Source organism: Suncus etruscus, chromosome 17 (genome assembly GCF_024139225.1).
Source record: "Suncus etruscus isolate mSunEtr1 chromosome 17, mSunEtr1.pri.cur, whole genome shotgun sequence".
NCBI lineage: Eukaryota > Metazoa > Chordata > Mammalia > Eulipotyphla > Soricidae > Suncus > Suncus etruscus.
In genome coordinates, this window is record NC_064864.1 from 44,147,217 (window position 1) to 44,163,988 (window position 16,772).

Below are 16,772 nucleotides of genomic sequence, written 5' to 3' on the forward strand. Positions count from 1 at the left end.
CCAGGCTATTAAGACTATGCGTCATGAATGCAGAATCCCCTCCCCACTGCTGGAGGAACTAGATTACATATATCTCTGGAGTATTATTTACACAGTGTCTGGAACATGCAAGTTTGAGATGACTAGACGTGATGATTTACTCCCTCCATGAGGCCCCACTCACCTGAGCACAGTCTCTGGGGAGATAGCTTAGGGCAGCAGCCAAGCTGCCTTGGCCTGCCAGAAAGCTGGCATACTGGATGATCCTGGAGGTTGCAGCAGGGCCCAGGCTCACTTGTTCTGGTCCCCACAGTAGCTCGAGTCTCCTGTGAAGGACCATCACCTTCTCCATCAGGTCCTGCATACAGGCAGAACAGTCAGTTCTGGGAAAGCACCTCCTGCTTTTCCAGACAGGAGATCTGTTTGTCCCAGTATAAGAGCTTTGAGGAGGCAGTTGTAGGGAGGGGCTGCTGGGCCTCATCCCATGTGTTAGGATGGGGTTTGCCTGGGTCCATTATGGCCTTAGAATCTGACACTCTAGAACCTGCCTTATATCTCCTTGACCCTTTCTGCTCAAGTGGCAGAGATGTCAGACTCTCCCATGGCTTCATGTGTGTTTCTGCTCTTCTGTGAGTCTGTCACACACACCACCCTTTCTTGATCTAAGAGACAAGCTGACAATTATATCACATGCAGAGTCTGGAGAGCCACCACCAGAGTGGATTAGAAGGGTGCAAATGGGCGCCACACCATCGCCTCTGGCTGAAGCAGAGAGAAAGAAGTGCCAACAGGCCTCTGAGAGAAGATCCTGGACAAGGAGGCTGGTCTCTCTTGCTCATCCTCTCCTGCCTTTATGTCCCTGCATGGTCCTACCTCTAGCCTCTTGCAAGGGCTGGAGTCCTGCAGAGCAGGAGATACCTGGAGAGCCATGGGGGATGGAGCCTGGTGGCCTTTTGCCCAGCACTCCACCAGCCGTTCCACGTTCCCGGAGCACACGTAACAGAGCCTGGCTTCAGCAGCCAGTGCCCCGTTTCCCTCCTGCTCCAGGCGAGTGCCCAGCATGTCTGCAGAGAGGGAAACATCTCTAAGGCCCTATTCCCTCAAAGCTCCTCCTGGGTGGAAATGTGGCAGTCATTAGTTATGGACAGTTTTAAAGTCCCACTGAGACTTATGGTGAAGGGCCAAGTTTTTGTACCAATATGCAACAAGTAAAAACCCAGGGCCCATAAGACAGTTTGTCTTGCACATGCCAACCCAAATGGTTACTAGACGCTGCCAGGAGTGATTCCTGAGCTTGGTGACAGAAGTAATCCCTGAGTACAGCCAGGTGTGGGGGAAAAAAAATTCCAGGTGAAAGTGACCTTCGATAAAGACAAGGCACAAGGCCCTGATAACATGGCCTACCCTTAGCCCCAGGCTCAGGCCCATCCCTCAGTGTGGTGACTGTTCACACTGGTGTCATCTGCCTTTGCACTGTAGAGGTCACCTACCACAGAGTTCAGGGAGTCTCTCTGGCACTGAGTAAGTCAGAAGCATGGCCAGCGCCTCCCTCCAATTCTTCAGGCTGCAGGCACCCACCAAGGCCTCCCAGTTCTTTTGCACGACACAGGCTAGAAGCTGGGTAGAGAGAGGGGAGGGCTGTCGGCTCTCTGTCCCACTCTCTGCAGATCCTGCACCAGTGGAACCAGGAAGGCCAGCCCTGCCCAAACCTCCCTGAGACCAGACTCAGGGCCAAGAGGGAAGCAGAGTGGTAAAAGGGGAGAAAACAGTGGGGGCACAGGCAGAACTTCTAAATCAAGGCAGTGCTTCCACCTGGCAAGACCCCCACCCCCTTCTTCCTCTCTCAACAGGGTGGTTACCAAGGAAATGTTGTCATATTGGGGTCACATCCAATGGAAATCAGGGGCCATGAGCCCTGTTAATGCTGGAGGTGTGGGAAGAGGGGGCAGGAACCATGTGTAGTACTGGGGATCGAACTGGGAACACTAATGTGCAAGACAAGTACCTTAACCTTTGTATTATGTTCCTGGCCCTACCGGGGAGATTTTTGATTTCCTCTTGGCCAAGTAGCGCTTCTGGGTTCGCTTTAAGAGGTCTGCACCCCCAACCTGGGCCAGCAGGATGGCCTCTGTGAAGTTCTCTTCCTGCAGACACAGCTCCACAGCTGCTTCCAGCTCTCCCAGCAGGAGCGCCCGGCTCAAAAGCCCGTCAGCATCTGCGGGGAAAGTCCTGAGTGTGAGCAGGGCTCCAACTTCCCATTTTTCCTGCCTGAGGCTCTTCCATCTCTATTACACTCCCTCCTGAGACCCATTGCTACTCCCAAGTTCCATTCCTTGGTAGCAAAGCATAGCAGGGCTATCTTGGGGTGCTCAGGCTAGTGGTCATTCTCTAAGTTGAGAAAGACTTATGGTGGGATCACAGGTATGATACACACCACTGAGCCAGGACAGCCACAGTCCTTTCAGTAAGAGGAAAGCAGAGTTGAGTCAAATCTGTATGGCTACAGGCAATGGGCAAGCAGAGCCCTGCAGGGCTCTCCCACAGCTAGGCAGAGGAGCAGGAGGCAGAGGCAGGGACAGAGCACCCACATTTTCTAATCCACCAAGAGTAGTTATGTTTTCTCTCACTCAGATACCTTCAGTGACTGGGATCTCCCAGGGACCCAGATTCTGGGGGAGCAGCTCATCAAAGAAGGCGGAGGAGGCAGTGGCTTTCTCAGAAGTCTGTCTGGGGGTCTGCATGAGGAAAGACAGAGGTGGTGACTTGGAAATGCATCCTGAGACAGAGAAGGCTCAAAAGAGGAGCAGGCCTAAAGGGGGAACAGGTTCGAGGGAAGTGTTACTACATGGCCCATAATGGATCCATCTAAGTGAATAATCAGGGAAGGTCTGAAAAGGTGCCTTGCCCTGGTTAAAGACAAGACAGCTGAACTCCTAGCCCTGATGCTTAGACTCCACAGCTCACTGTGTCCAAGACTCAGTCAGTGAGAGGCGTGAAGACCTCACAGAAGCTGTGCTGTGAGAGATTGGAAGACTGGGAGCAAAGCAAAGGAGGGGCTGGAGCAGTGGACACCGAGTGCACCCTGACATTGCACCTGGCTGCAGAAGAGTCGTTGCTCGGTGATCGTGGGTGTGTCCCCCTTGGGTGCAGTGCTCTCTTCAGGCTGCAAGTCCTTCTTCAGCCACATGGCCACCTGCCGGGAGAGCCCTCTGAGGACCACTCGGACAGAACTCAGGAGATCTGACACCTTTGTCCCACTTCTGCACTACACCAACTGGACTCACTCAGACTAGCTATTCTCTCAGCATCAAGTTTCACTCCAGAAGGAAAACCACAGGGAAGCATAAATATGTCCTAGGAGGTTTTCTGCAACCCTTTCTTGTTTTGATTTTTGGAGAGGGGTCAGGGGGGCACACCATATGATGTTCAGGCTCTGTGCTCAAGGATCATTCCTGACAGGGGACCATATGGGGTGATGAGATCAAACCTGGATCAGTCACATGCAAAGCCAGTGCTCTTCCTGCTACACTTTGGTTCTGCCCCCTTGAAAACCCTCTCAGCTGGCAAGAGCCCCTTCTCTACACTGTATGTGTTTCCAGTGGGAAAGTGGCTTACCTTGTCCTGCAGCTCCTCCTTACTGTGTCCTAAGAGCTTTAAGAATTTCACTCTGGAGTCTTTCTCTAAGGCCACCTAAGGAACCACAGAACACAGGTATCTTTCATCCAATGAATGCAAGTGGTCTTCCATGGGACTCCATGCTGGAGTATTAGTCCTCAACAGCACTTTTTGTTCTATCACTAGTGCCCTGTTCATTTCTCCCACTTTATGCTGCAAATTCAGTTTGTGTTGTGCAGTAGGTACAGTGTGAACAAGACCTCTTTTTGCTTCTGCAGGAGAAGAGAAATGGGCTCTGGGAGATTTCTAAGCCAACCTGAGATTGGCCTGAGATTTCTAAACCAACCATCTACTAATGTCCCTCAACCATCAAAACAAGTCCAAGGGAACTGAAGACAAGACAGATTCTAATCTGCTGCATGGACTCCACATAAGAACTATGGCAAGGGCCCAGAGAGATAGCACAGCGGCATTTGCCTTGCAAGCAGTCGATCCAGGACCAAAGGTGGTTGGTTTGAATCCCGGTGTCTCATATGGTCCCCCGTGCTTGCCAGGAGCTATTTCTGAGCAGACATCCAGGAGTAGCCCCTGAGCACCGCCAGGTGTGACCCAAAAACCAAAAAAAAAAAAAAAAAAAAAGAACTGTGGCAATGGTGCCTCTGAAGTTTGAGTTCCTCCCTATCCCCTTCTGAGGAAGCCAAAAACAAGTCTGCAGACACCTTCTAGTTGTAAATATCTGGGCAAGAAGATCCTTGGAAGGGGCTACACAGGAACAGTGCGTGAAGTCACTCTCTACACCCAAGTGCTGGGTGCTGAGGCCCCCAGAAGCTCCAACCTGATCTTGCAGCAATGGGCCTTCACTTCTCCCACCATTCTATGAAATCTGCCAAGTATCTTTCTCCTTCCCTGCTTTTCCCTTGACAGGTCCACCCAGCTCCGCCTTCAGGACTCTTACATAAAGAACAACACATGGGATGGCTTTTCTACCAGCCACCTCCTCCCCTCCTTTGCCAAGGCAGAGTAGAGAGGGGACTTATGCTGACCCCCTTAATCCTTCCATCTCTTTACCATATACCATTTCTGGAGCTATGCTGTTATCCTGCTAGAGCCAAACCTGCATTTTTTCCTTTTGTCTCAACTACATCTTTTCCTAGTTTCACTCTGTAGCCAATGGGCTTTCTCAGATTGCTAATATCTACTTTATAAATTCTGAATCCAATGATTCCAACTCTTTTGGGTCCCTAAAGATAGCTATTTTATTCTATACACCTCTCCACACACCCAAACTCAAGAGACCCTTTCACTGCCTGTTCAGCCAGGTAATAATACCCTTTCTGCCTTCAGCTCTCTCCTCTCAGGGTTGCATTTTCCCTCTGCTGGGCCCAGCTTGTCTCTCTCCTTTTGCCCAGGGTCAAAGTTTCTGTGAAATGAAGGGCAGCTGGACCTAAAGGATTCCAGAGTCCTCAGGGGGTGAGCTGAGTCCACCACAATAAGTGACTTTGGGCTGCTTAATACAGACTTAAATGCTTCTCAGGACATGGACACCCCCTTTTAGCCAGTCCTTCTCCTGCCCTCTGTGATGGCCTATAAGAGACTTCACCTTGGTTTTGGCAAAGCATCTGGGATATCAGTATTAGTAGCCAAAAGCACAAACGACACCTATGTTTCTGCTTCCCTCACAGCAAAGGGTCTCTGGGCCTCTGGGTAAAGGTAAAGATCTGTGGTCACAGAGCAGGTATCACATAGAGGCAGAAACCTAAACCTAAGAGGCTCCAGTGTGCTTGAACACCTCTGAGGGTGACAGAACTGGGGGCCTGACTCTGAGGAGGCCCCAGGGGCTGACTGCCATGAGGCTTCCTACCTTCAGAAACTGCCAGAGCAGCTTCTCACTATGCCCTGGAGCCTGCTGGATCTTGTTCTGACAGAAACTCGAGAGGGTCTCGGCCCCCAGCGCCTGGCGCAGCTCCGCTGCTCGCTGTAGAAACTCTGTCTCAGTGGTGACTTGGCTGATGAAGACGAGGCGGGGGCAAGGCTGCCTTCTCTGAGGACCAGAGTTGTTAGGAAGGCCAAAAGTAACCAGCTTCCCTCCAAACTGGAGAGAAAATAAGAAGGGTCAAGATCATACCTGCAAAGCAGATGTCAACCCCAAGTCAAGATTCTGGGAGTTCCCAGTCAATAGCTAAAGAGGAAGTCAGAGGGAGAAGCTCCAGATGGGCCAACCTGAGAATCTCAGTGGGGAAATTTTCCTCCTCATCTACCTTCTCGGCAGCCTCACCTGTTAGGGTAGCACCGTTCCTTCCTGGACAGCCCTGAGCACCTCCATTCTCCTCTAACCAGGACCTAACCTGTGGTCATACCACAATCTTCACACACCCCACTTTCTCGTCCATGCTTGGCCTCAGCCTGGATCTCTCAACTCAGCCTGGCAGGCCATACTGCCCACTAGTCACCCTCCCCCAGCTAAAGCCTTAGTTGCTGCCTTCCATGGGTGAGTGCCCAGGAGCTTCGATTGTCGCTTATACCCCACAGACCACCCCAGTCCAAAATCCTCACAAGACAAAGCCAGACTAGCTGTTGCCACCCCTAGAGCACCCACCCACAGCAGAACTTGCACAGATTCCTTCATCTAGAGCTGCTTCAGCTGGCTGTGGCTGAGCACTGAGTCCCCCACTCTCAGTGCTCCCCAGAACACTAGGCCACTCCAAGCAATAAAGCCTGACTCTCTGGAGAGGGCACCCAGGTGGCTGGACTTCTAGAAAGTTCTCCCAGTTATTCAAGCACAGCCAAGGCTGACCCTCCACTCCCTACCTAAACTTCTCACACTTACTTCTCTTAGGAGCCCCATTCCTGAGAACTCTCCCATTTTAGATTCTCAACTCCCAAAGCCCTAAATTCTTCTGAATAAACCCTCCTGATGTGTCTGGAACTTGACAGTTTGACAAAGTGCCAGATTCACTAGAGTAAGGTGACAGGAAGGGGAGGGGGGTACCATTTCCCTGTGTCATAGAGACCAGCTCTCAAATCCCAAGTTCAAACATGCAAGGGAAGTGTGCTGTCACTGACCTAACCCCCCAGCTCTGTACTGCAGAATTCTTTATTCCACTGCCTGTTAAGTGTATTGGCTCCCTGGCAAAATTGTTAGCTCTGAAATTAAGAGGTTCTGCTTTTGAGAAGTCAGGAGATGACTCTGAGGACTGGAGCACATGCTTTGTACTCAGGTTTAATCTCCAACATTGCATTGGGTCCTGAGGATCATGCCATGAGGCAAACCCTCAGCACCGCTGGATATGGTCCCTCCAACAACAAAAAGGATGCTTCATTTTTTTTTTTTGTTTTGTTTTTGGGTCACACCCGGCAGCACTCAGGGATTACTCCTGGCTCTATGCTCAGAAATCGCCCCCAGCAGGCTCGTGGGACCATATGGGATGCTGGGATTCGAACCACCGTCCTTCTGCATGAAAGGCAAATTCCCTACCTCCTCCATGCTATCTCTCCGGCCCCAGGATGCTTCATTTTAATGTTTCTATTATTTTTGGTTTTGCTTTTTATTTTTTGAGACATACATGGTGGTGCTAAGGGCTCCTGGCTCTGTGTTCAGGGATCATTCCTGGTGGGCTTGGGGGCCAAGGAGTGCCAAGGATTGAACCTAGGTCATCCATGTGCAAGGCAAGTACACTACCCACTGTGTTATCTCTCCAATCTTGCATCAATATTTAAATTCAAACTTGTATTTAAAACCTTATGCTGGCGCCTCAGGACCACGCTGCTTCTCTGATCAGCAAAAACAGTGGCCTCTTTGGCTCTGCCCAAACCAAATGACCCAGAATTTGAACCTGAATCAAAGACTCAGGTGGTTTGTATTTATGTTTAAAGTTTGAAAAGTACTTACTGCTTTAGGGATTAAAGATTAAGAACCCAGTCTCTGCCCTCTCGGGGTCTATAATTGAAGGCCTCCAAACTGGATATAAGTAGCATAGTTACAATGTACCATTTCCAGGAGTTCCGATCTGGGGATTAAAGAACTGAGGTGGAATCTGATGGGTGGCACCAACTAGATGGTATTTAAGAGGGACCTGGCAGGGATGCCCTAGAGAAAAGTTGCAGGGAAGGGCCTGGCAGATGGAGCAGAAAGGAGCCTCTGGAACCCACACAGAAAGGACACACAGAGAAGGACAAAACCCATAGAGGTTGGAGGAGTCTCTGGACATGTGGCCTTAAGTTGTTTTTTTTTTATTTATTTATAAACCACCTTACACATACTTAGAATAAATGAATGATCCGCATAAAGTCCCAAAGCAAATCAAACTCATACAGACCAGACACACAGCAAATGAGCTCGCTTCACATATGCACATACACACAGAGAATGTAAACCACCTTTATACACACATAGAGCATATGAAACTCCTGCATGCACACACATTTACACAAATAAAATACCTACACACACAAAGAGCAAATGAAACACCTGTATACACACACACACACACACACACACACACACACATACTTACAGCAAATGAGACCCCTGCTGGTCTTCTCATCCACTTGGGTGGTTTCTTCAGGGGAGGGATCAGTGAGGCCTGGGCCAGCTGCTCTGGCACCTGCAGTGGGGGAAGAGACTAGCCTTTGCTGAAGGACCAGGAGATCTGGGTACACAGGTCACCTGTGTTAGCACCTGAATCATGGCTCACTAGACCCTACAGGAAGAATCCTTGTGATGCCCACTCCAGCCCACACTTCAGGGCATGGGCACAGAACTGGGTATGTCTACAATGAAGTGGAACAAAATGGACCTATGAGAGAAACAGAGGGATGGCAGCTCATCCTTCCAAATCATCTGTCCCAGCAGACCTGAGACACTGCAGTACCATCCAAAGAGAAGAATTGAGGGCCAAAACAATAGCACAGTGGGTAGGGTGTTTGCCTTGCATGCGGTTGACCCAGGTTCTATCCCCAGCATCCCATATGGTCTCTTGAGTCTGCCAGGAGTGATTCTGAGCACAGAGCCAGGAGTAACCCCTGAGCACCACCAGTTGTTCACCCCCCCCAAAAAAAAACCCACAAAAGAATCAAGATGAAGGTTTTGTTTGCAGTGTGGTAGAAAGTGCAGCCTCCCAGCAGAGGGGCACTGGAACAAGGGCAACCCTTCTGGACCCTGGCCTCCTCCCCCTTCTTCCAAACCCCCACCTTGTAAAGATAGCTTCTGCCCTCCAGCACTCTCCACCGAGCCCAGCAAACCTTGTCTGCTTGTCTCATCTGCTGAACTTCCCAGCTCCTACCCATCACAGAGTAGAGAGTGATCCAGCCATCGAAGGAGGTACCAGAGAACACTGAAGGGTCCCGAGGGCACCACTGCACGTCAAAGCACCAGCTGCTTGGGGTGGGCAGCTGACAAACCACCTAGTGGAAGAGAACCACCAGTAGGAGACCACAAGTCTGGGGAACACAGCTGAGGGCAGCTGGGCTTCTCTAGCACTCCTCCAGCCAGTACACTATCAAAGGGCCAACCTACATCACCACTCCCCAGGTCCCAGCACAGGATCTGGCTGTCCTTGGCACTACTCAGCAGCAGCTCGGCATCAGCCTGATTCCATGACACAGACAAGATCCCCCTGAAATGATGGAGAGAACAATGAATGCTTGTAGAGTGTCAGTGCTCCAGAGATACTAGGAAAATCACATCTCTGTAAATTGACCAGCCTGGTTCAATTTGACAAATGAGGCAATGAGAATTTGGAAAGCTGAGGAACTTCCAGCAGCCCTGCAGCCAAATTCAAGCCACATATGAGAGACAGTGCACCAGCCCTTCAACTGGCTGCTTCACCCCACTCAGAGTAGGGACCCTGAATCAGTCCCATGACTGTGGCTACTTCCAGCTCAGGAGGCCAGTGAGAATTAAACTCTCAAAATCCCTGAAGGACTCAGCAGCTGACTTGACAAAGAAAATAGGGCCTGGGTACCCAGAAATTCTACTCTGCCATTGAAAATAGGGACATTGTGGCAGGGGGATGGTTTAGCGAGCTGGACCACAGGCTCTGCATCAGGAGGCCAAAGTTCCATCCTCAATACCTCCAGGAGTGACCCTCAAGCACTGAGCCATATAGCTCCTGTATCCCTTCAGGTGTGACCCCAAACAAACCAAACAAACAAAAAAATGCAAGTGAATGTGCCTTTAGAGACAAAATAGTTTCTAAGTGCCTGTGCTGACTATGTCAAGTGAAATAAGTCAGGTAGTGAAAGATAATGACTAGGTTATCTCTCTCAGATGTATGATATAAATAAAGCAGAGTCAGGAGCGATGTGCAGTGGATAGAGCACTTGCTTTGCACACAGTTGACCAAGTTCCATCCCCAACACCTCATATGGTCCCATGAGCACCACCAGGAGTGATTCCTGAGAACAGAGCCAGGAGTAAGTCCTAAACATTGCCAGGAGCTAGCAGGATATAAATTTCTTTTTTCTTCTTTTGACAATAATGATTTAAGCACCATGGTTACACAAATGTTTGTAGTTGGGTTTGGGCCCCAAAAGCAAATAAATAAAGTAAATAAACTGGCAAAACAACAATAAAACTCCTAGACTTGGTAAAAACTGTTATATTGCAGAGGAAAGTGGGGTGGGAGATAGGAAAGGGAAGAGGGGCATTTTGATGATTTGGGGCACTAGAACTTTGGTGCTGGTCTAGACTATTAGAGAGGAATTTAATTATATCCTGGAAGTTCTATAAAATGTAAAAATAAAAATATAGATACAGGAGTTCCATAGCATAGATTGCAAACTATAAATCAAAAAAAGAGAGGGAAAAGGGAAAAACTAAACAAACAAAAACCCAAGATAGCATACAGGTAAAAGATACCCCCCCCCCCCCGCCGCACAGACTGGGGGCTGGGACGCAGCTCTGTAAGCCAGGCAGAGTTGGCTGATCCCCAGACAAGCTAATTAGGGTGAAGTCTTGAGGGAGATAACACCATCAGCCATCAAAGGGCACCTCGCACTATCAAAGGACCATCCTGGGTTCACACAAGGCCCACGTTTTCTGGTACCCATCCCTGCCTTCCGGCACCTGGGGCAGACAGAGCTTCTCCCAGGCCTATCTGCAAGGCATCTGGGTGGAGCAGAGCCCCTTAAGCTAGAGTCAGAGAGGCTGGGAGCAAAGCCAGTCTGCATTGCCCCTTCACCCTCCTCTGCCAGCGTGGATGGGTCTAGACTGCTACCTGCTGTGGCTCTCCAAAACCTTCATCGGGGAAGAGGCAAAGCGCAGGTCCCACAGCTGGATCACAGGGAGTGCATCTTCTTCCGAGCACAGCACCAACTGGGTGGCGATGTCCGGGTGCCAGGCCAGGCCTGAGCAGTGCATCTGGGGCAAAGCAGAGCCCCCTGAGGAACATGAAGCTTGGACCCACATGGTAGGTGGATCTGGGGCCCCTTCTGGGTGAGAAGCACCAGTTAGGGCTAGGAATAAGGAAGGTTGCATCAAAGCTGCACCCTGGGTTCTGTGTGACTTCCCAAGTGATCTTTATCAAAGGAAGGATCTGGGGCAACATGGGGCAGAAGTCCCAGCTAGTAGACCCATGTGGAGAACTCAGCAAGGAGCAGGGATCCTGCCCCACACTCACCCTGCTGCTGTGGGCGCTAACTTGGATGATAGGTTCGTTCTTCCTGAGGTCCCACACCACTGCCTTGCCACTGGGGTGAGCTGAAGACAGAATGTGCTGCACTTGCCGGTTCCAAGAAAGGGCCTTGATGTCTTCTGGAGGCTGCTAAAGGCAGGATGATGATGATGATGATGATGATGATGATGATGATGATGATGATGACTCTGTGTGTGTGTGTGTGTGTGTGTGTGTGTGTGTGTGTGTGTGTGTGTGTGTGTAATGTATATAGGACAACTTGTCACCTCCTGGACCAAGAGACATCTGCTGCTTTTCTTGTTTGTTTTTGGTCCACACCCGACAATGGTCAGGAGTTATTCCTGGCTCTGAACTCAGGAATCACTCCTGGTAGTGCTAAGCCAGGAGGTGGCGGGAGATACCATGTGGAATATTAGAGATCGAGCCTGGGTGAGCTGTGTTCAAAGCAAACTCCTTACCCACCGCAATATCCTTTAGTTTGGTCCTGGCACTTGCTGTTTCATTACTACCAGCCACCTCCAAGAAGTCTGTGGGCTTCCTAAATCCTACCTCAAGTTGCTGAATGTGGAGTTTTCCCTAGAGATTCCTCAAGAATTCTAATGTGGACACAGAGGGTACAGCAAACACACCTGGGTTTTATTCTGACACCTACATGCTCCAGAGAGGACAATCATGAATTTGAAAGAGACTTGAGCAATTGTATAACACTTAGGCTACGTGCCTTGCACATCGTCAACCTGTATTCAATTCCACCTGACATCTCATATGAGCACTACCAGGAGTAATTACTGAGTGCAGAGTCAGGAGTAACCCCTGAGCATCACCAGGTGGGTGAACAAAAATAAAAGAATTAGAAACAGGGTCAGAGTGGCCGGAGAGATAGCACAGCGGTGTTTGTCTTGCAAGCAGCCAACCCAGGACCTAAGGTGGTTGGTTCGAATCCCGGTGTCCCACATGGTCCCCCATGCCTGCCAGGAGCTATTTCTGAGCAGACAGCCAGGAGTAACCCCTGAGCAACGCTGGGTGTGGCCCAAAAGCCAAAAAAAAGAAACAGGATCAGAGTGATAGTAAAGCAGATACAGAGCCAATACAAGTTTAGTCCTTGGCACCACATATGGTCCACCAAGTCCCACAAGGAGTGATCCCAGAGCACAGAGCCAGGAGTTAATCCAGAGAACAGAACCAGGAGTGACCCCAGAATGCAGAGTCAGGAGTAAGTCCTGAGCCATGAACCATCCAGCCTGCATAGCCAAGCCAAGTATTGTTGGGAGTGGCCCCATGACCCCCTCATCATTGCTTGGGAGGCCCCCTCAGACCCACCCCAATAAAAAGCAGTTCTCTATGACAGAGAGCAGAAGGTAGGCAAAGGAGGGAAGGACAAAGACCTCTGAGAGAAAGAGGCAGAAAGAAAAGGTGCTACTGCTTTTTTTTTTTTTTTTTTTGGGTCACACCCGGCAGCGCTCAGGGGACATTCCTGTCTCTACGCTCAGAAATCGCTCCTGGTAGGCTTGATGCCAGGATTCGAATCACCGTCCTTCTGCGTCTAAGGCAAACGCCTTACAGCTGGTACTACTGCTTTTAGGGTATAAGAAGCTCCAAGTCCTGTTGAACTTACTTCCCAATCCTGCAAGGGTAAAGCAGAAAATCCAGGGAGCAAAATGATGGGCCCATTAACAGATTGGTACAAAGTGGTACAGTGAGCTGGAAGGTACACCGTCTGCCCCCAGCACATGGGGATCCAAAGACAAGAACAGTCCAGAGGACACAGGGTATCTTTGTTCCTCTCAACCAAAGCCTAAGGCCACACTCAGCCCGTCTAATGCTACACTATACAACACGCACTGAGATCTATAGTGTGTTCTTCAAAGTCTTCTACTCCAACCTCTTACGCTCCACATTTTCCTTCTAGAATTTCTAGGCTAGTTTCTGACCCCCACCCCCTTGCCTCCCTATCCATTTCCCCCTTCCATGAGCGGCCTAGGAGTTTTGGTCTGTAGAGCTTTAGTGCCCTCCAGTGGCCAAATCTGTAATCAACTGTTCTTGGGTTGCCTCCAGAATTCCAGCTCTTCCTTGGGGAAATTGCGGTTGCATGGTGGGGGAGGGAAAGGGTGATTGTCAAGAAGTAGTTGGCTTCAGGAGCTCCTCACCTGTGACTTTGATCCAGGGGTCATTGGCGTGCTCAGATTATTCAAATCCCAAATGAAGATTTCAGAATCGCTGGCCCCTGAGGCCAGGAGGTTGGCCTGTGCAAGGAACAGGTTTTGGAAACATGCAAATGGGGGGTGGGGGGGAGACACACACCACACACCGGGGCCGGCAAACCTCCCCTCTCACCATCTGGGAAGGCTCTAGAATACATCTTTTCAGACCCGTGGCGCCCTGGTTTGGCCATATGTGACCAGATGAAAGGCAGTACCTGGAAAGGGTTAAAGTCGAGGGCTCTGACAGCCCCCGTGTGCTTCTGAGTTTGGGCAATCACAGGTTCCTTCCCAGTAGACAGGATGTGGGTCACGCTGTATACTGTAATCGTTCCATTGTCCCCACCGCCTGCAATAGCCCCGGAGCCTTCTAGAAGCCCATTGCCAAAGCTCCCCCAGATCAGCTTGTGAAACCTACAAAGAGGAGGAACTGGCATCAGCATCAACTCTGGTCAACAACTTCCAACAGAAGGTGCATCTCAGCCAGCCTCTGCCATCACCTAGCCAGTGCCCAGCCACAAACAGAAGTTTAAACTGGTACTGCCCTTTTTTATTGCATTTTTTGGGGGGTCACACCCGTCAGGAATAACTCCTGGCTCCACGCTCAGAAATCGCTCCTGACAGACACAGGGGACCATATGGGATACCGGAATTCAAGCCACCGTCCTTCTGCATGCAAGGCAAATGCTTTACCTCCATGCTATCTCTCCAGCCCCTGGTACTGCCCTTTTTATAGGAAAAAACCACATCCATATTATGCTGGAACTTATTCAGAACTGTGCAGGGATGCTCTGGGGCAGGGGTGTGGTGTTGCTAGCTCACACCTAGCAATGCTCATGGGAGTTTTCTAACTTTGATCCAGAGTGATAATAGGTGCTGCTCAGGAAACTAATATATCCTGTCAGAGATCAAACCTGGATGGACTATACAAAGCAAGTGACTTGCCCCTGTACTGTCTCTCTGCACTAGGGATACTTTTTGTTTGGTTTTTGGGTCACACCCAGCAATGGTCAGGGATTATTCCTGGTTTAATGCGAAGAAATCATTCCTGCTGGGGCTCAGGGGACCAGGTAAGATGCCGGAGATCAGACCTGAGCTGGCAGCATGCAAGGCAAGCGCCCCTACGCACTGCACTATGGCTCCAGCTCTAAAATGTTTTTTTTTAGAGGAAGATTCAAATCCTTCCCCACCTGACTTAAGTGGGGTTCCCTAGACTAAGAACTGTTGTCTCTCCTTCCCTCTCAGACTGGCAGTGAGAAAAGCCTCGAAAGGCCCTCTATGCCTCTCCACCTAGCTGCTGCCCCAGAGATGCCACATAGGATCAGTGGCTGAGAACAAACAAGCTTCGTGGGCTTCTCAGGGACACAGTGAGTGAGGTCTAATCAGTGTCTCATACCAGAGAAAAGTGGAACTCCTGCAGGGAACTTGGATGCTCTGCAGAGCCCCAAGGGAAAGTCCCCTTAAACCCCTGGGCCTCAAAAGTTGTCTGTCTTCTACTTCAGAGCTGCAAGCCAAGGACATTATCACAACCTGGCAAAGATGCCTGATTTCACAGTGAGTGATGTCACAAGATCCCACCCAGAGGGCATTAAGCAAAGCACTCAGTGGGGTGACTGGACAGAAACCAGTCTGACCAGTGGTTAGAGCAGAAGCAACCTGTGAGAAGAGCTAAACCAGAGTTCAGGCCAGGTCAGCATCCAGCTGAGGCAGTCCTGGCTGAAAAGCGGCTGTCAAAGAGGCTTTGTTCTCAAAGATGGTGTTGATCCTAAGAAGGCAAAAGATTGCATTCTAGGAGCACTAGAAGCCTGAAACCTTCCTACTAACAGCATTGGAAATCACAGTGCCGATGTAAAACCTAAAGAACGATTTAACTTAGTTAAGTATAATACTTGAGAAGAAACCACAAGCACACGCATGTATAGAATTTGCAAAGAAAGACAGTGTGTTCCATTTGCATTTCACAAGGTAACAAGAAGCTCCCATGTTGTCAGAGGATTCTGTCTGAGCAAATGGCAAGTCCAAAGCAGCCAAACTGGACAGAGGCTTGTCTGGACAGTGGAAAACTAGTAGAAGGACATGACATACAGACCAAAGTAATGTCCCTGAGACCTTGGGGGATGGGAGGTGCCACCAAATGGTCTGGAATGCTGGATGGGCCAGTTCCATCAAAAAAGGCCTCACTGGGGCTGGAGAGATAGCATGGAGGTAGGGTGTTTGCCTTGCATGCAGAAGGATGATGGTTCAAATCCTGGCATCCCATATGGTTTCCAGAGCCTGCCAGGAGCGATTTCTGAGCATAGAGCCAGGAGTAACCCCTGAGCACTTGCCAGGTGTGACCCAAAAACCAAAAAATAAAAAATAAAAAAATAGAAAGGCCACACTAACAAAGTCAGGATATACAATGAGATCTTTGTCAGCAGGAAGAAAGCACATCCCTGCCACCAACCACTGTATCAGAGGAGGCGACACTGGTGTGGAAAGGGGCTAGGGTAGAGGGCAACTGGGAAATTGGGAGCATCTAGCACATGCCATGCAGGAACAGGGACCTGCTCACTCAGGTCCATCAGGTTCACAGTGTCCATCTTGTCTGGAAAGAGACAGGAAACAAGGGGTGGCGCTGTGGGTAGAGTAGAGAGTTTATAGACAAACAGGATGCTAGAGAATAACGAACCTAAGTGAAAATTGAGTGAGCTGTCCTTAACCTTTGTTTAAATATTTTTTTTTGGTTTTTTTTGGGGGGGGCCACACCCATTTGACGCTCAGGGGTTACTCCTGGCTATGTGCTCAGAAATCGCCCCTGGCTTGGGGGGACCATATGGGACGCCGGGGGATCGAACCGTGGTCCTTCCTTGGCTAGTGCTTGCAAGGCAGACACCTTACCTCCAGCGCCACCTACCCGGCCCTTGTTTAAATATTTTTAAATAGGGTTGGTTTGTTTTAAGAAAAAGATCTAACAATAGGAACAATTTTATTTTCTCTTTGGTGGGTCTTTGGAGATAGTGTTCGAGGGTGCTGTGTAGTGCTTGGGGGCTTTGAACTAGGTTTATGAACACCATAACTCCTGTACTATCTATCTTTTTGTATTGGAGCAAAATTATTTAAAAAGAAGAATATATATACATATATATGGAGAGAGAATGGAGAGAGAGAGAGAGAGAGAGAGAGAGAGAGAGAGAGAGAGAGAGAGAGAGAGAGAGAGAGAGAGAGAGAGAATACAGTTAAGGCTCTGGGTTAAGTGAGTTAAGGCTCTTGCCTTGCAAGTTGCAGATTATCATTCAATCCCTATCATTGCATTGTTCCAAAGCACTGTTGGGAGTTCCCCCCTCAATCCCAAAACAGAACTGGG

The 16,772-nt window shown here is 49.7% G+C and overlaps 1 protein-coding gene across 1 annotated transcript in view; it reads right to left on the reverse strand.

Annotated features, from left to right (window-relative positions):
- SEC31B (SEC31 homolog B, COPII coat complex component) overlaps nt 1-16,772 on the reverse strand; it is a 32,294-nt gene that overhangs the window by 7,209 nt on the left and 8,313 nt on the right. The window contains 15 exon segments of the mRNA XM_049764383.1: nt 164-337; nt 898-1,043; nt 1,470-1,596; nt 2,016-2,194; nt 2,615-2,714; nt 3,074-3,172; nt 3,595-3,669; nt 5,456-5,686; nt 8,109-8,243; nt 8,836-8,997; nt 9,110-9,209; nt 10,812-10,954; nt 11,214-11,357; nt 13,376-13,471; nt 13,645-13,840. Coding sequence (XP_049620340.1) covers nt 164-337; nt 898-1,043; nt 1,470-1,596; nt 2,016-2,194; nt 2,615-2,714; nt 3,074-3,172; nt 3,595-3,669; nt 5,456-5,686; nt 8,109-8,243; nt 8,836-8,997; nt 9,110-9,209; nt 10,812-10,954; nt 11,214-11,357; nt 13,376-13,471; nt 13,645-13,840 — 2,107 coding nt within the window.